The sequence below is a fragment of the Pelodiscus sinensis genome, chromosome 2 (assembly GCF_052426305.1).
Source record: "Pelodiscus sinensis isolate ZL-2025 chromosome 2, ASM5242630v1, whole genome shotgun sequence".
Lineage (NCBI taxonomy): Eukaryota > Metazoa > Chordata > Testudines > Trionychidae > Pelodiscus > Pelodiscus sinensis.
Window position 1 is genome coordinate 5,082,319 of NC_143053.1, and position 19,224 is coordinate 5,101,542.

General features: G+C 53.0%; 1 protein-coding gene across 2 annotated transcripts in view; it reads left to right on the forward strand.

Annotated features, from left to right (window-relative positions):
• Positions 1 to 2,158: 2,158 nt before the first annotated feature.
• TOP1MT (DNA topoisomerase I mitochondrial) overlaps positions 2,159 to 19,224 on the forward strand; it is a 62,337-nt gene continuing 45,271 nt past the window's right edge. The window contains exons 1-6 of one of the 2 annotated variants that reach the window (XM_089776143.1): positions 2,159 to 2,218; positions 2,370 to 2,445; positions 8,842 to 8,960; positions 13,660 to 13,762; positions 15,219 to 15,292; positions 17,132 to 17,231. In XM_089776143.1, the coding sequence (XP_089632269.1) occupies positions 8,857 to 8,960; positions 13,660 to 13,762; positions 15,219 to 15,292; positions 17,132 to 17,231 (381 nt within the window). In that variant the 5' untranslated portion in view covers positions 2,159 to 2,218; positions 2,370 to 2,445; positions 8,842 to 8,856. The remainder of the gene's footprint in view (positions 2,219 to 2,369; positions 2,446 to 8,841; positions 8,961 to 13,659; positions 13,763 to 15,218; positions 15,293 to 17,131; positions 17,232 to 19,224) is intronic. The other variant, XM_089776144.1, reaches the window with a different exon arrangement.

The following is a 19,224-nucleotide window of genomic DNA, read 5'->3' on the forward strand; positions in this document are numbered from 1 at the left end:
CTGCTCATTAGTTTCATTTGGTGGCCCTTAGTTCTTATATTATGGGAACAAGTAAATAACTTTTCCTTATTCACTTTCTCCACACCACTCATGATTTTATAGACTTCTATCATATTCCTCCCCCCCTTAGTCTCCTCTTTTCCAAGCTGAAAAGTCCCAGTCTCTTTAATCTCTCCTCATATGGTACCTGCAACCTGCCCTTCTTCACCCTGATGATAGGGGGGGGGGGGAGAGGAAGAAGAGAAATCAGCAATTATATTCACCTAGTAAGAAGAATCAGAGTGAGATTTTGCAAGCTGGCTGGAACCAGGATCAAACTGTTCCCACTCCAGAAGATGTCCAGGAACCCCTACTTCTGAAGAGTTTAGTTACTGCTCAAGAGCTGACAACATGCTGCACCCTGATGGGAGCCATCTGCAACCCCCCACTTGTGACAATCTCTGGGCCCCACTTTACTGCCCTGTCATGACCTTCACTGGAAACAGTGGTAGGCCCAGTGCATACCAGGACCCTCCGTCCAGAATCTCATTGCATCTCAGGGTATGTAGAGCCTTAGAGCTGGAAGCCAGTGGCCATCCAATTAGCAGCAGGTGGGCTAGTTTTGCCTAATTACAGCCAGTTGCAGGGGGTGGGTGGTGAGGCAGGAAAACAGAGCCATCCCCGCTCCATAGAGAAGAAAGCACTGCTGCTCTCCAAGCTTGCCAGGTAAAGTGAGGTTGGGCTCACAATAAAGTCTCCCCTTCCAAGAGCAATTGTGTTGCCTCTGCTGGTTGTTGTTTGCCTGCTCCTAGAAGCAGCCTTTAAAGCAGAGAGGCCGGCTATGCAGATCCATGGGCTTGCAAAATGTTGGCTGCTTGCGAGGAGCCCTGTAGCACAGAGCATGTTTGCTCCCTTGGAGAGCTGGCCGTGAAGGCGAAACAGCAGAGAACTGCTTTCCTTAGCTATCGACTCACCACTTTCTGAGAACCACCCCCCTGCAACAGCCTGAAACCTAGCAGGGCCTTGAAGAGCTGCTACTAACTCCTGCTTCTGCATGTGCGGACCAAGCTGTGTGCCGTAACCTGCTTGCTAGAAGGTACTGCAGAGGCAGGCTGCAAAATAGAGGCAGCTTGTGCCAGCTGTATGCTGCTTCTGGAAAAGGCACCCGCAAAGGAGTGGAGCCCATGCAGGAGCCAAGCAAGAAGGGGCCTGGGACCTCAGCATGTGGGAATGTCTGGTCTCATCATGGCGTGAGGTGGAAGGGAGCAAGGGCTGGTGGAGCTTTGCAGGAGGGAATGCTCTTTAGGATCAGCTGTTAACCAAACCATGCACATTAAAAACAGAGCCCTGATGTAAATAAGGGAAGAAGCAGGCGGCTGCTGCTCCCCCCTGGGGATCCTAAGGAGAAATTAAGGCTATAGTGAAGCAGAAGCCTCCAAAGGCAATATCTATAGAAGGGGTGGGGGGTGCTGACCCACAGAAAAATCAGTTGGGGGGCACACAAGTGAGAAGCAAAAAACCTCAAAACATGGCCCCCGACTGAGAAGTACAAAGACATTCCCCTCACACACCAGAGCCTGGGGGGGCTGCAGGCTAGTCTGTTTTGTGTGCTCCGGCCCCATCATGGGAAAGCAAAGGAGCTGGAGCACCAGCATGGGGTCCCTGAGGGGCAGGGGGCCAGATCCAGGCAAGCCGAGGGGTCGCATCCAGGCCCTGGGCCTGAGGTTTCCCACCCCTGATCTATAGCATTGGAGTACTCCGGAGACTTTATTTATGTCTTGGCTAACAAGTCATAAAGAATTCATCTTACCGCCAGCCTCTCAGGGAAATACAGCACGCTCCTATTGCAAACTTGGGGGAAGTCAAAACCACAGCTCAAGAAACCAATGCAGGAACACTGACAAAATACCGCACTTCCATCTCCCCCTCCATGAGAACAGCTGCTGCACCCACTAGCCAGCCCAAGACTAGTAAAGCTAGAGGTAAACTGAGGCCCCTTTCATCTAGGTGAATTTCCCCCAGGATTAGAAAACCTCTTTCTTCTGCTTTAACTTTGATTGAAAGACTACATTTCCCAGAATTCTCTTTGGGCCTGGCAACTTCCAATCAGGGATAAGCAGGGGCTTTAAATCAAGCTCTTCCAAGGGGGCACTTTCCCTAGAGAGGCAAGCAGGGAAGCTGTGCATGACAAGAGTCTCTTCTTAACCAATGTTATTCAGCCGGATATTACCCCAAACAGGTGAGCTCCCACCAGCAAATCTGCAGTAGCATATAAAGCCATGTAATGAAAGGGCTTGTGGAGCATGAGGCTTTCTCCAGAAATAATGGTCTTATTCCTTCTGAAAGTGTGCCAGCAGTCCCTCAATTTACTCTCTTCCTTGTTTCTCAAGGTGAAAGACCCTGGTTCCTATAGGAGAGGGGGCCGACCTTGCTCTGCGAAAGGAAGCCACCACATGTCTTTAACAGGTGTGTTGTGAGCAAGACACGAGAAGTCATTCTTCCGCTCTGCTCTGCGCTGGTTAGGCCTCAGCTGGAGTATTGTGTCCAGTTCTGGGCACCACATTTGAAGAAGGATATGGAGAAATTGGAGAGGGTCCAGAGAGGAGCAACACGAATGATTAAAGGTCTAGAGAACATGACCTATGAAGGAAGGCTGAAAGAATTGGGCTTGTTTAGTTTAGAAAAGAGAAGATTGAGGGGGGATATGATAGCCATTTTCAGGTATCTAAAAGGGTGCCCTAAGGAGGAGGGAGAAAACTTGTTCATCTTGGCCTATGAGGATAGAACAAGAAGCAATGGGCTTAAACTGCAGCAAGGGAGGTTTAGGTTGGACATTAGGAAAAAGTTCCTAACTGTCAGGGTGGTCAAATTTTGGAATAAATTGCCTAGGAAGGTTGTGTAATCCCCATCTCTGGAGATATTTAAGAGTAGGTTAGATAAATGTCTATCATGGATGGTCTAGACAGTATTTGTTCCTGCCGTGAGGGCAGGGGACTGGACTCGATGACTCTCGAGGTTCCTTCCAGTCCTAGTATTCTATGATTCTATGTCATTCCAGTCACACTTGGATTGCATGACTTGCATCCAGTACGGACTTGGATTTTTTCTCCAGTCCTTTTCCACACCAAGTTCTTAAGGCTTCTGTGGCTAAATGGAGTTGGTCAAACTCTCTTTTGCACTCTGGGTGGGGGGAGGGGGGGTCTGGTTTTTGCACTGTGCTGTGTTTTATTTTTCTGTTCTGGGTGCTCACTTCCTCATTATCTCATGTACGTGTGATGAATGTCCAGCTAATTCTGCGCCTAAGGTTAGTCATATAATAAACCCTAACCAATCCGTGCAACCGGCTTCATTCCTGCTTAGGTGGAAGGTGGTTTTGTTTAGGGGCAGAGCGAGGGGCTGGAGAAGGAGGAAGAGTCTAGATTTTCTTCCAAGCCCAGTGTAAACTTGAGTGCAATTTCCAAGTACAGTAAAACTCCAATAGTCCGGCATCCAATAGTCCGGCACTCCTGATAGTCCGGCATCATAATGGCAAGAGCCTAGTGAGTGAGCTTTGGCAAAAAATGAGTCACAAAGTAACAGCAGAAGCAGCTGAACTGAGCAAAAAGGGTAAAAAAGACTTAAAAAAACCTAAAACATTATTGTATACAGTATGTACAATAAAAAGGGTTAAGAACACTACAGTATATAATGTATACAGTGTGTATGTGTGTGTATATATATATATATAAAACCAGTTTATAGTACCTCCTGATAGTCTGGCATATTTGATAATCCGGCACCACCTAGGTCCCATAGGTTCCGGATTATCGGAAGTCTACTGTAGCTTGTAATTTGAGGAGCCTCCATTCTTTAGTGAGGTACTTCGGACTCTATGGGCAGGTGCCTCAGCATTATCTGCCCCTTGATTTCAGGGGGACTCGTGCCCCTCAGTATCTTCAAGGCTGCGGCCTGCAAGGCCTGATTTTCAGAGGGCGCTGGAGGTGTTCAGAAGTCACAAAGAGTGGTGAGCGTGAAATCGGGCGTGAATCGCTTCCTTTTCAGTTTAAACTGATTTCTGGGGGGGGGAGGGCTTTATAGTCAATATTACTTTTTCCTGATTTCAGTCTACCTGTGTCATTCAGATGTATATAAAAAAGCTTGTTTTATTAGGATAGTATAACCCAGTGCATGAGAGAAATGTTACGCTCATGCTTAGCCTGTGTAGAAGCAAAGCTGCCTGTTGGAGTAATGCTAGGTATTCATTTAGAACGGAGGGGAGCAAGCATTTTTGCAGGGGGCCCTCTTCATAATTTTTTTTGGCGGGGGGGGGGGGGGGCAAAAGGTGACCTTTTAGTGAGAATCCGTCTACGGAGCTTTCGGCAGGGTCGTAACTACTGCGCGCTTCTGCGGCGCCTCGCATTGGAGGGGCTTAACCTGTTTTAGGGATGTTGAGGAATTAAGCCATGGGAAACTGGCAACTGGGGTGGAACGGGATTGGGCCCAGCAGCGTCAGCCTCACCCGGGTCAGTCCCAGCTGTGTCAGCGGGCGCTCGACACCCCACTTCCTGCAGGACGGTGGGTCCAATGACTCATCGCGGGATGGGTCCGTGCCCCCTGCCCAGAAGGGGCGGAGCCTCGGGCAGAAGAGGTGGGGCTACGGGCTACAGAGGACGGGAAAGCCGGTGAGCATGCAGGTCAAAGAGAGACACTTGGGCTGTGTCTACACTGGGCCACTTATTCCGGAAAAGCTGCCGCTTTTCCGGAATAACTTGCCAGCTGTCTACACTGGCCCCTTGAATTTCCGGAAAAGCACTGACGATCTACTGTAAAATTGTCAGTGTTTTTCCGGAAAAACTATGCTGCTCCCGTTTGGGCAAAAGTCCTTTTCCGGAAAAACTGTTCCGGAAAAGGGCCAGTGTAGACAGCACAGTAGTCTTTTCCGCAAAAAAGCCCCGATCACGAAAATGACGATCGGGGCTTTTTTGCGGAAAAGCGCGTCTACATTGGCCACAGACGCTTTTCCGGAAAAAGTGCTTTTCCGGAAAAGCATCCTGCCAATGTAGAAATGCTTTTTCCGGAAATACTTATAACGGAAAACTGTTCCGTTTTAAGCATTTCCGGAAAAGGGTGCCGGTGTAGACGTAGCCTTGGCGTGTGAAAGATAGGCTTTGTGAGACAGATTGAGTGTGTGGGGCAGTGTGCGCGTGACTGAGGGGGTCGGGGGGCAGAGACAGTGGGGCAGAGACAGGGGGTGCATGGCAGGCACAGAGCGTGTGTGTGCTGGAGAGTCTGTTGTCTCCTCTCCCTGCACTCCTCTGCACCTCTTACCCTCAAAGCTTGGAGCAGCTCTGCACCAGGATGCACCCGAACGTTTTCAAAAACCAGGCAACACGGGCGAAGTTGCGGGTACGTGCTGCAGATGGTGTGGTCCCAAAGTGAAATGTAACCGCTTAAACCAACAGTTTAAGTCTGCAACATTGACCGGTTTGTTCCAGTGCAAAGCTGTGTTTGGGGATTAGAGACGGGTGTTTTTTTCTTAGACTCAGAGATGGGGTTTTGCGCTCTGCAGCAAACGTCATTACTGCGTTGATGAATGGAGTTCAGTCTACTGAATCTTTTATTCCCCTGTCCTGCCATGCACCAAATTAAACCCCAGGATTTACCCAGAAAAAAAATTATTCGTCGTGGTTTCCCACTGATTCTCACCTGCTTTTTGTGGTGGGAGCAATAAACACTGATTCCTAGTAAAAACGAAATCTCCTGTATATTTTAGAGAGTTTCTGTCTGTCTGTTCAAGAACTGCACCTAAATGGTAAGAGCTAGGACCACCAAATTTGGCAGGCAGCTTCCTCTTATGGTAATTGAAAGCAAAGTCAGAGTTTGGTTGTGCCAGGACAACGGGATGAGCCTGGAATGGGATTGCGTCTCATCAAACCATGCACAAAAGAGACAGAATCACCAGGCAGTTGAAAGGGACTAGCTGTGGGTGTGCTCCCCACCCCACCCCACCCAATCTGGGATTATCTCAGCCCCGAGCTTTCCACCTCAAGGTGCCCTTTAGGGAAGTCGGGGGGGCTGAAGCTCCCCACCCCTGATTCATTCATATAGGAACATTGCTAGCAGTTCCCCTTCGTCAGGGAGTGAGTGCAAAGTGCACAGTTTCCTGCATTCCTCAGTCTGGCTGGAGAGTACAGGGCGCAGAGAAACCTGGACCTGCCCCAGCTGGGAGACATGCACCTCTCCCGCGACTTCGCTCGCTGGAGCTGCAGTGACCATGGAGAGGAGCTTCTCACCTGGCCCCTAGCTGCTGCAGTGAGACAGGGCTGGGGCTTCTTCACGGAGCACACAATCAATCTGTGGAACTCCTTGCCAGAGGATGTGGTGAAGACTAGGACTTTAACAGGGTTCAAAAAAGAGCTGGATTAGTTCATGGAGGTTTGGTCCATCAATGGCTATTAGTCAGGATGGGTAGGAATGTTGTCCCTAGCCTCTGTTTGTCTGGAAATGAATGACAGAAGAGGGATCACGTAAGGATTCCCCGTTGTGTTCCCTCCCTTCGCGGCATCTGGCATTGGCCACTGTTGGCAGACAGGACACTGGGTTAGATGGACCTTTGCATGAGCGTAACCCACAAAAGCCAGTGGTGGGACTGGGAGCTCTTTGAGCAGGGCATTGTGCTGGCCATCTGCATGGGCAAGACACATACAAGTGGTGGGGGAAACTGAGGCATGAGTGTGGCCCTTCTTATGTTCTTATGGGTTGTCCTCTCTCCTGGGGCAACGGCATCCTGACCCCCCTCCTTCCCAGCTCCGCCCCTGAGCCATGATTCAAATGAAGAAAAACAAACCTTGATCGAGTGAAGGACCCGCGCCACGCTGGGTTAATCTTCTAGTTTTTAAATAAAGCCCTCAACCAAAGGGCCCTGGGTACGTGTGAGGGATGGGAGCTACTTTTGCAAATGAGCGAGCCCCCCAGTGCAGAAACGCTCTTATGGAAGTGTTGCCTAGGATGGCGAACGCGAGGCCTCCGGGTCTGGGTGCTCCGTTTGCGAGAATTAATATTAGAAAGTGCTGTGAGAGGCTCTGATCACCAGGGGTCTAGAATTCCAAGGTGTCTCTATTAGAACCCCCCCCCCCCCGGGGCGTGTTCCTGGTACTCTCTGTGTAAAGCTGCCATGTGCCAGTCCATGCGCCCCAGCTATTATTCAACCCATTGGACGGATCTTGTTGAGTGGCGCTTCGCTGGTGGCAGGATAGCCTAGTGGGTGGAGCATGTGACTTATGAGGAGAGGCTGAGGGATTTGGGCCGATTTAGTCTGCAGAAGAGAAGAGTGAGGGGGGATTTGGTAGCAGCCTTCAGCTACCAGAAGGGGGGTTCCAAAGAGGATGGAGAGAGGCTGTTCTCAGATGGTAGAACAAGGAGCAACAGTCTCAAGTTGCAGTGGGGGAGGTCTAGGTTGGATATTTGGACAAACTATTTCCCTAGGCGGGGGGGAAGCGCTGGGCTGGGTTCCGAGGGAGGGGGTGGAATCTCCATCCCTAGAGGTGTTTAAGTCCCGGCTTGACAAAGCCCTGGCTGAGATGATTGAGTTGGGATTAGTCCTGCTTTTGTCAGGGGGTTGGACTTGATGACTCCTGAGGTCTCCTCTAACCCTAGGATTCTGTGATGGAGCACATAGCTGGAAGTTCTGGGTTCTAATCCCATCTCCATCACTGATCTGCAATGTGGCTTTGGGAAGTCACCACACCGTCCCGTGCCTCAGTTTCCCCCACCGCTTGTATGTGTCTTGCCTATGCAGATGGCCAGCGCAATGCTCTGCTCAAAAAGGTCCCAGTCCCGCCGCTGGCTTTTGTGGGTTATGCTCATGCAAACCGTCAATAATGAAAATACCAGCAGCGTGTCTAGTCTGTTCTCGGCATCCTCGAATTTTACAGCTTGTTAAGAAAAATGTGACCAATCATAGAATCCTAGGACTGGAAGGGACCTTGAGAGGTCATCGAGTCAAGTCCTCTGCCCTCATGGCAGAACCAAATACTGTCTAGACCATCCCTGATAGACATTTATCTAACCTGCTCTTAAATATCTCCACAGATGGGCTTACGTCTACACTGGCATGATTTTCCGGAAATGCTGTTAATGGAAAAGTTTTCCGTTAAAAGCATTTTCGGAAAAGAGCATCTAGATTGGCACAGACGCTTTTCCGCAAAAGCACTTTTTGTGGAGAAGTGTCCGTGCCAATCTAGACGTGCTTTTGCACAAAAAAGCCCCGATCGCCATTTTAGTCATCGGGGCTTTTTTGCGCAAAACAGCACTGTGCTGTCTACACTGGCCCTCTTGCTCAAATGATTTGCGCAAGAGGGCTTTTGCCTGAACGGGAGCAGCATAATATTTCCGCAAGAAGCACTGACAATCTTACATGAGATCGTCAGTGTTCTTGCGGAAATTCAAGCGGCCAGTGTAGACAGCTGGCAAGTTTTTCCGTAAAAGCAGATGGTTTTGCAGAAAAGCTTGCCAGTCTAGACACAGCCAACGAGATTCCACAACCTCCCTGGGCAATCCTGTTGGCCTGGCTGGCTTTGCTCCGTCGGAGCCCACGCTGCGTGTTTCGCCATGATATGCTAGTTTTGCGCGGAGCTGTTCTTCTTTCATTGCTTGATCTAGGACCTGAGCATGAAAATGCATTTTGCTTGCCATGCTTTGCCGCATTCTTGGTAGAACCACCCACTGAGCGTGCTGCCCAGACTTTTTACCCGACTCAAAGACGCGGTGGTTTAAGATCCCACTGGAGTTGTCTTGCAACTTTTCCGCAACCAGCGAGCACTTAGCAGGACTAGCGATGCCCCTGCCTTACGCCTTTGATTGGTGCTGCTCTTTCTTTTGCAGAGGTGAACTTGCACCATGACGGATAGCACCAAGTTGCCCGACGAGAAGGACATTGGGAATCATCACGAAACTGAGCAGACAGCATCTTCATCACTGAAGTCCAAGAATGACAGGAACAAGTAGGTACTTTCCAGCTCCAGCAATAATGGACCATAACGTCATGGAATAGGGGTGACTTAAATTGGGGCTTTGAGAGCTAAGTGTGTTGGCCGGCCAGTGTCTCAATCCCATTGGACTCCTTGATAGTGTCGTTTGTTTAATTAAATATTTTTAAATGTGGGTCTGCAGCTTCTAGCTTCACTAGTATAAAATACACGAGCTTCTCCTACCTGTCACCTTTTGCTTAAGGGTTTAAATTGAAGGTTCTCAAACTGAAGGTTGAGAATCTCCATCCCTAGAGGTGTTTAAGTCCCGGCTTGACAAAGCCCTGGCTGGGATGATTGAGTGGGGGTTGGTGCTGCTTTGGGTTGGTGCTGCTTTGGGCAGGGGGCTGGACTTGATGACTCCTGAGGTCTCTTCCAGCCCTAGGATTTGATGATCCTTCAGAGGGTCACGAGGTTATGATGTGAAGGGAGTTGTGAGCTGCCAGCCTCCACCCCAAACCCGGCTTCACCTCCAGCATTGATAATAGTGTTAAATATTTGTAAAAGTGTTTTCAATGAGAAGGGGGTTGCACTCCTAGGTTTGCTGGGTGAGGGACCAGCAGGTCCTTGTTCCTCACAAGGAGCAGTTTCACCAACCCTCCCCCCCCCCCCGCCCTCCCACATTTTTTTGCTCCGCTAGCATGGGAGATACCTGGATACAGCTGGTCGTATCTTCCCGACCAGTGACGAGCATCTGCTGTTATCAGCAAAGACACAGTTTGTAAGGGGCTTTCCAGCAACAAACCGTGTGGATGCTTGCTTGTGACACCAGCAAGGAAGGTCCAGTGGGTCCGGGATTAGCCTGGGACTCTAAAGGTGCAATTTCCGGCTGTGACACAGACTTAAGGTGTAACCTTGGGCCAGTCACTTAGGATGTGTCCGCATTGCAGCGGGAGCTAAAACCGCCATCTCAGCTAGACGTACGTGGGGTGCTAAACACAGCAGTGAGGTGTGGGTGGCCGGAGGGGCTACCCGCCCCAAGCAGGATGCCATTTGAGAAACCTAGGTACGTGCTTGGATGCTGGCCTGTCCCACCGCCCGTGGCGCTCTGGCTACCCGGCAGTTTTTAGCAGCTGCGTGTCTCCGGGGCTCAGTTACCCACCTGTTTAAAACAGAACATAAGAGCGGCCACCCCGGGTCAGACCAAAGGTCCATCCAACCCAGCATCCTGTCTGCCGACAGTGGCCCACGCCAGGGGGTTGAGGGGCATAGTCCCGTCGGTATCCCCGGGGGTTTGGTGAGGATTAAGGCTGGGGAGCTACTCGGGTATTGTGCTAATGAGGCCATCCAGGATCATAGGCGTGGGAAGTAGAGGTGCCCCCGGGTTTTCCAACCGGCTTCTCCGTGCCCGGGAGCTGGCCTCTGCCAGCCCCAGCCTCCGGGCAGCCCCTCCACTCCAGGAGCCTGCCGGCCCCACCGGCTTTGGCACCCCCTGGAAGTTCTGCAGCTTCCGTCCCTGGGGTCCAGGGCACCCGCCCTCGAGGCGGCACAGCCGATCCGGGTCCTGCCCCACACCCGGGGCTCTGCTGCTGCCTCCAGCTGTGGCTACGGCTGTCAACTCGCCCTGACCAGACGGACGGGATGCCATGTAGGGTAAGGGCCTCTGGTTTGTCCGGCGTGGGGGATTGGGCAGCCCTCGGTGTGACCCAGGCCTGGGGCGGCGGGAGACGCAAACAGGTTTGGAGGCCCCCCCTAAAAACAGCTCCAGGGCCCCTGTCCAAGATGGAGGAGACATTTTGACCAGAGACGTCTTGCTGAAATGGCTCCGGGGAGTTAGGGGTTGCGTGTGGCCTGGCTTATGGCTGGTAAAATGCGATGAGCGTATCGACTGTACCGTTAGTCGGTAAGCGCCTCTGCAGAGCCGCGCCGGGGGTAGCTCCAGGAGCTGACTTGAGCCGGGACTGAGCTGTCGGGCTCCGGGAGCCACCCGTGCTGTGGCTCTGCGTTTGAAGGGCTCAGCACACGCTGGGACTGCTCGGTCGTGGCAGCCAGCCCTGCGGTTGCTTGGTGGCAACAGCCCCCGTCGCCGGGGTCCCCAGTTCCCTGCTGGGACCCCTGTGGATGGGCTTGCAGCAGTGTCCTCATTCCCCCTCCCCCCCCCCCCCCCAGCTGCCTCTGATACAGGCAACGGGGGGGAGCAGGTGGCACCACGGTGGGGGGGGGGCGCCAGCTTTTAAACTGGCTCCCCCCATCGGCTCCTGTCCCCCCCTTGCTGCCTCTCATAGAGGCAGCATGGGGAGCCGCTGCAGGGAGCACGGGGCAAGCGGGTCCTGCTTGAGTCCCCCCTCGCCTCCCGCTCTCTGCAGCACTTCTGGTTTGAAATGTTCAAGCGCCTGTCCTGAAGCAGTCCTGGCTCGTGCTGCTGCCTCCCCTGCAGGGACGGTCCTGGGGGGAACTGGCTTTACTGGTTCCCCCCCAGCACCGGCTCCTGCTTCTCCCCGCCCCCACTTGCTGCCTCTCTCTGATAGAGGCAGCAAGGGGTGGGGAAGTGGCTGGTCGAGTCTCTACTGGACAATCCGATAGGCATTTGCTGATGGAATCGGCGACTAGTTGCTTCCAGCCCTGCTCTGGCTGTGTCAGCCTGGCTGGCGCATCCCGAGGAGACGGGACGAATGCCAGAACCGTTGAGAGCAATTCCTCAGAGGCATTGTCCTCTCTTGAAACCACGAATGGGGCCTGATCCCAAGGCACAGGGGAGAGCGTACGAACATCAGAACGGCCACACTGGGTCCATCCAGCTCGGTGTCCTGCCTGCCCATAGAGGCCAATGCCAGGTGCCCCAGAGGGAATGAACAGAGCAGGGAATTATCAAGCGATCCCTCCCCTGTCACCAATTCGCAGTTTCTGACAAACGGAGGCTGGGGACACCATTCCTCCCCATCCTGGCTAATAGCCATTAATGGACCTCACCTCCCGGAATGTATCTAGCTCTTATTTTAACCCTGTTAACGTCATGGCCTTCACAGCCTCCTCCGGCAAGGAGTTCCACAGGAGAAGAGAAGGAGGAATTCATAGACGCCATAGAGCTGGAAGAGACCTCAGGAGGTCATCACATCTAGCCCCCTGCTCTAGGCAGGACCAATCCCAACGCAATCAACCCAACCAGTGCTTTGTCAAGCAGGCTTGTATTCTGGGGCTAGACTCCTGAACACAGCCTGTGCCAGCGTGTTGGCTGGTAGTTTAGCGCAGCTCAGAAAAAAGATCAGGGTTTTATTTGCATTTTTGCTGTTACCCGCGGTGCAGTGATGGGGTAGATATTGAGTTGCCGTCTATGCACTGTAGAAAATAGCCCCAGGGAACTCAGCTGCAGTTGCAATAGGACAGGGGTGTCCAAACTTTTTTCAAAGAGGGCCAGATTTGATGAAGTGAACATGCGTGAGGGCCGACCATTTTGCCTGACATTCTTTGAACCATTCAAATTAAATGCAAATTAACTATTTTATGCAAAGTTTATTGCAAACGGCATACTTTTCATTTCGTCACATGGATGACCAATCTAAACAGGTGTTAAATCACTCTGCCTTTCATATCTGAAGGCCAGATGAAAAAAAAATCCAGGCAGCTGAAATATATGTCAGGAACATTGTAAAGTACATTACATATTATTGGTAATAAAGATTGTCTGTCAACTTTTAAGTTCAAAAAATACGAACAGGAACATAACACCAAGTATACATGTTGTGTCCAAATATATTTATAACGGATTTAGACCAACTGACATTAACTGAGATTTTACAATGTATTCATCTCAATACATATGGATTCGTTGGGGGCCATAAAAGATAGATATTGCCAAATTACCTGTGGGGCCGTATTAAACCAGAACACGGGCCGGACTTTGGACATGCCTGCAATAGGATCATTCCATTGCCTTACTCACTCCAAACTAGGAAGGCCAGTAACTCAGGGTGAGGTCTCAGAGGAGGGAGCCGTGTTAGTCTGCAACTGAGAGAAACTTAAACGACAGCGAGCGGCCCCGCAGCACCTTAGAGACAAAGAAACCACGTCGTGGGTCTCATGAGCGTTCGTGCGCACAGCCCACTTCCTCCGATGAATGGAGCAAGGGGTCCAGAGTAGCAAATGAATAGCAGAAAGAGAGGGGAGAAGGGGGCGGAAAGAGAGAAAGAAACCTTGTCAATTAAAGGGGCCGTGCTGAACGAGGCTAATAGAGCGGGCTGTAAGGGGGGTGTGGTGTTAGCTGGTGGCCTTAACCACGAGGAACCTAACTCCGCTGGGTGCTTCCCCATCACACACAGGCTGTATCTACTCTGGCGGGTTCTTGCGCAAGAACCCGCAGACCGTCCACACTACCCGCCCGCTCTTGCGCAAGAAGATTTACAGTACGGCGTGGTAAGAGAGGGCTTCTTGCGCAAGAGCTACGCTCTTTTTTTTTCACTAGTGTAAAAAACAGCTCTTGCGCAAGAAGGCAATGCGGACATGCGGCAGGTGTTTCTTGTGCAAGAAAGCCCTGTAGCTAAAATGGCCATCCGAGCTTTCTTGTGCAAGAGAGCGTCCACACGGCCGTGGATGCTCTTGCGTGAAAGCACATCTCGCACGTGGCAGTGTGAACGTGTTCTTGTGCAAGACTTCTGGCACAAGAACCCTTGCTCAAGATGTTCTTGTGCAAGAACCCGCCAGTGTAGACATAGCCAGAGTTTTTCTTTCCTTTTTCAAGGAAAAGGAAGAATGTCCCAGAGCAGACGGGAGAAGAGAAGGAGAAGAAACCAAGAGCAGGGGCTCTGACCAGCCCGTGGGAGGAAGCCCAGCGAAAGGACCAGGTAGGAGGGAGTTGGCCTTTCAAGCAAGAAGCGACGGTCTGCCTGCTTTTATAAAAGAAGCTTCTGCTCTTTGCCTACTCATCTGTCTGGGAAAGGTTGTTTCTCCCAGACTGTGTTTTCAGCTGTCAGACCTTGAGCATGTCACTTAGTGGCTCCGTGCCTCAGTTTCTCTTCTGCAGCAGGGGGTGTCTGCCCTGTCTCGTGGGGCACCGTGAGGGTTGGGAGTCCGTACAGGTGCTTTCAATCTGTTGGTTTTTTCAGCTTTAGAATGTGGCAGGGAGCATTAAACGATGGACTCAAAAACTCACTCTCCCTGCTGTGGGAGGGAGCGTGGCTTAGTGGTTAGAGCAGGGGACTTGGAGGATCCCGGGTTCTGTCTCTGACCCGGCGGTGTGATTTTGGTGAGGGTGACAGCCGGGAGCTGGGTGTTCTGAGTCTGTTGGCGTCAGCTGGAGCAGCGGGGTTTCAAACCTTTTTTCCTCATGACCTAGCTGAAGAAAATCATTGATGCCGCGACCCAACATCATTTGACTGGAGTGGGGGCTCCTTGGGGCTGAGGATGGAGCTTTGGGGTGCAGGAGGGGGCTCTGGCTTGGGGGAGGGGTCAGAGCTGGGACAGGAGGGGGTTGATTGGCTCCCGGGCAGCGGGGAGGGGGGAGCAGGGGCTAAGGCAGCTTCCTGCCTCTCCTGCGCCCCAGAAGCAGCCCACAGCAGGTTCCCAGCCAATAGAAGTGTGGGGCTGGGGCAGTGCGTGGAGTCCTGTGCGCTTCCCCCACCTAGAAGTTGGGCCTGCTTCTGGGGTGCAGCGCGGTCTGTGCTGCCAGGACAGGCAGGGAGCTGCCTTAGCCCCCCAACTAGTCACTTGACCCCCTTCTGTAACGAGCCCCGGTGCCGCCATTCCACCCGCCAGTGCTGGGTCACGACCCATCGTTTGGAACCCGCGGCCTAGAGTTTTGGGTGCACAGCGCTTCTGGGAAGTGGGCCCTGAGCTTGCGGGGCTCAGTTCCCTTCTCTGTAAAATGGGGATAAAGCTTCAAGCCAGCCGGGCTGAGACTTTGCATTACTTCTGGAGAGGGCTTGGAGACTCTCCGCACTCGGACCTTTCTCTCCAGGGCCGCCTTGTGCCCCTCCATCGACGGATCAGTTGTAAGGCCAGAAGAGACCCTGGCGATCCCCTCGTCCTTCCTGTTGGCGCGGGAGCCGATCTCTTCGAACCCCTGCCAATCTGGATCAAAAATGTGCCCGGGATGTGGGTACTTAGAGCCTGTAAACACCCCTCCCCCTTAGCCTGCTCCTTGACGAGCTGAATAGCCGGGACCCCTCCTGTAGTCTGGAGGGAGAACATTGCCCCTCTGTTCTGCCTCTCTTTGCGGGGAAGCGGCAGCGTTTGAACTCCGGACACACGCTGCCCTTCCCCACCGGGTGTTGTTTCCGTGCTGTTGCTTCCGACATGTAGCCCCCGGCGCTGAAAGAGAAAAAGAAGCAGCCGCGAGCCAAGGAGAAGCCGCTGCAAGAAAACGTCATCAGCAGGTAACTTTTGTCTTTTAATTCACTTGCCGGGACATCCTCCGGGAGGGAGGGGGAGATGGAGCAACTGGAACAGGGGAGTGCAAGCTGTTGGCCCGGTGTGGTCCTGTGTGTGGACGGGGCGCCCCTCCCCCTCCCCCTCTCGCACAGTGAGGGGTCGGGGGAGGGGGCAGCGAAGGGATGTGTGGGCCTCAGTTTACCCACTTCACCATTTCAATCCTGTGGCCCACTGGGCGGAGGGAGGGCCCACTCCCTTGCCTCGGTGGCCCGTTAGAGCCGCAGAACGGCGGATTTGCTAGGAAGCTGCCTCGGTGCTCTCCGGTCTGGACCCGGTCCCCTCCTCTTCACCCCCTGCCGTTCCAGTGCCCGAGGTCTAACCTATCAGTTCCCAGACTGTGGGTCGGGACCCCAAAGTGGCCATCGGGGCTGGTGTTAGACTTGCAGGGGCAGGACTCAAGTGACAGGCCAGAAGCCTTTGGCTTTGGGGCCTCCCACCTGGTGGCCGGGCTCAGGCGTGTTCCCCCCCACCCCCCTCCCGGGTCCTGCAGTAATGTTTACTGTCAGAAGGGGGTTGAGCTGCCCCGTCGTCTGAGAACCGCTGGTGTCAAGCGTTGCTTTCTCTGGAGCAGAAGACTGCGAGCTGTGCTGAATGTTATGGTGGATTCCGGGATGCGAATGACTTTTCCACTGGGGCTAGGCTGGAACCCGTGTCATTGCTGCTGGTGATCTTAGCTGGATTGGAGCCCTCCGACATTGGGGGGGGGATGCCAGCTTTTCCCCCTCCTTGTGTCAAGGAGCGACCAGCCCTGCTCCCCAAGCCCTGCCAGAAAATGTCCCGTCCTGTGACTAACGGCAGGGGTAGTTCTCCTGAGAAATGTGCGGATTAGTGATGAGAGGCGGGGTCACCAAATGAAATGAATGGGCAGCAGGTTGAAAACAAACCAAAGGAAGGTTTTCTTCACACAGCGCACAGCCAACCTGTGGAACTCCTCGCCAGAGGATGTGGTGAAGGCTAGAACTTTAACAGGGTTCAAAAAAGAGCTAGATAGATTCAGGAAGGTTAGGTCCATCAATGGCTATTAGCCAGGATGGGTAGGGATGGTGTCCCCAGCCTCTGTTTCTCTGGAAGTGGGTGACAGGAGAGGGATCACGTGAGGATTCCCTGTTGTGTTCCCTCCCTCTGGGGCATCTGGCATTGGCCACTGTGGGCAGACAGGACACTGGGCTAGATGGACCTTTGTTCTGACCCAGTCTGGCCATTCTTATGTTTCTTTTGAAGAGGATGTTAGCCCGGCTCCGGAGGGTCCTAAACTTTAATGTGGTGAATGAGCAGAAAAGCTGATAGATCAGCGATGGGCAACCCAGGCTAGCGAGGGGGCCTTCTTCATTCCCGTGGGCCGCAAGATTGTCACAACCGAGACGATCTCCTGGGATGGGGTCGTTCTGCTCGCGGCGCTGGCGTAGCTAGAACGTGCGGGGTGGGCCGATGGCACCGCGACAGCGCTTTGGAGGCAGAGGGAGTGCTCGGCTCTCCCAAACAGTGCTGTGTGCAGCCAGCGCCCACCTCCCCTCATGTGCCCTGGCTTCACCTGCGTGTCGTTTTCGTAACACCGGGAGGAAAAACACGACAAGCCTGCAGAATCTGGCAGCCCTGCCTCTGGGCGTCGGTAAACACAACGTCTCGCAGGCTCCCGATGGGCCGCAAGGTGGCTCACCTCGCGCTAGGTCTTTGGGGAGAGAACAGAAATGGGTTTTGCTGCCTCGTTGGTTCACGCGTTTTTGCAAACGGGCCGGCCGGGCACACCCGCTTTCCTGTCATTCTGTCTGTCGGTTTTTGCTAAGAAGCTCTCTCAAGCAAGAGGCGGCTGAGAATGAGGCCTCTCGCCAAAAGTTGGAAGCCGCGTCGAAAGCTCCGGAAGAGGAAAAGGCCAAGGAAAGGCAGGTACGTCTCAAAGGCTTTGGGAACCCCGCGCCGGCTGCGATCCCTTCCCCTCCTCCTGACTCTTAACCCGGCTCTAGAGAGACCCTCAGCGTGAGAGTGAGGGGCGAAGCGCGATGTTCCCAACGCAAAGCTGGCAGCAGCCGGAGGACAGTGTGTTTATACACACGCACACAAGGGCGGCCCGTCCATATAGGCGAACTAGGCGGTCACCTAGGGGGCCAAGTTAAATGGGGCACCAAATGGTGGTGCAGTATCATCGAGGGGTTTGGAGGTGGGGGCGCCGATTGCATGGTTCGCCTACAGCGCCAGTCCCTGGCAGCTAGTCTAGGGCCGCCCCTGCACGCACAGAGCGCCCACAATGCACTAGGGATGGAGTACGTCACATGAAGGGCATGGAGTCGCGTCCCCCAGAGCTGTGGTCTTGGCGGAGTGTACGGGTTTAGCAGGGTGAGGCTGAGAACTGGTCTGTGCTCAGAGGGAGACTTGCATGGAAAATCCAGGAAGTCAAGGATAAGAAGCAATGGGCTTAAACTGCAGCAGGGGGGGTTTAGATTGGATACAAGGAAAAACTTCCTACCTGTCAGGGTGGTTAAACACTTGGGCTGTGTCTAGACTGGCAAGTTTTTCCGCAAAAGCAGCTGCTTTTGCGGAAAAACCTGCCAGCTGTCTACACTGGCCGCTTGAATTTCTGCAAGAACACTGACGATCTCATGTAAGAAATCAGTGCTTCTTGCGGAAATCCTTTGCTGCTCCTGTTCGGGCAAAAGCTTTTGCGCAAAAGGGCCAGTGTAGACAGCTCAGATTTGTTTTGCGCAAAAAAATCCCGATTGCGAAAATGCCGATCGGGGCTTTTTTGCGCAAAAGCGCGTCTAGATTGGCTACGGACGCTTTTCCGCAAAAAAGTGCTTTTGCGGAAAAGCGTCCTGCCGATCTAGATGCTCTTTTCCGCAAATGTTTTTAACGGAAAACTTTTCCGTTAAAAGCATTTGCGGAAAATCATGCCAGTCTAGACGTAGCCTGGGATACATTGCCTGGGAAAATCTCCATCTCTGCAGATATTTAAGATCAGGTTGGACAGACACCTGTCAGGGATGATCTAGACGGTGCTTGGTCCTGCCATGAGGGCAGGAAGCTGGACTTGATGACCTCTTGAGTTCCCTTCCCATTTTAGTATCTAGGATTGTGAGAGGAATTGTGCATTCATATATCAAATGCCCACCGTATCCAGCAGCTCCTTAGCTCTATTCCTTCTCTTTCTATTCCTACTCTTTCCTCATTATGTAAAAAACCCCGTCTAGTTGTGGGCATGTGCAACAGCCAGAGTCTGTGGTCTTTGTCCACACAGGTTAGTAAGGATAAAAGAATATCAAAAGTCAGACAGGGGAACACAGCCCCAAACACTCTCTGGAGCAGAGACCCAGGCCTGAAAGCTGTATCGCCATGGCTAACACACCCTGCCTTCTGCCCGTGTTGCCCTGGCGTGCTGATCCTCTTCTTTGGTGTGGCGGTAGCGGGCAACGGCAGTTTCCTGGCTGCAGTTGGAGGGTGAGGTGTCTGGTTCCCTCGAGAGCGGGGCTGGGCAGCCAGCTGAAGGGCTGAGACACCTCCAGGAGGAGCATACGTTGGGCAGCCCACGGCAGAGTGTAGTGATCGCAAAGACTAGGGAAACCTTGGACCCCGCCCCCTTGTGCCACGAGATTTTTCTTGCTGCATCAGCATCCCCTCTAGCGCCCCAGCCGCATCCCAGGCTGGCTGCTTGCATCGGGTAGAGTAAACATGCCCTGTGCTTGCAAAAGGCTGAGCTGCGCAGAGTGGAATAATTAGAGCTGCGTTTGGTGCAGCACTGGGTTCCAAAGCCAGTCGGGTAAAAGCTTCGTGAGTGTGTCCACTGAAGGCAGCGTGTTAATCTGAAAGTGTGACCACTTGGGGCTTGCCCACCCTTCAGACAGGAGCCCTGCGGAAAGGGATCTAGGGGTCAGAGTGGACCACAAGG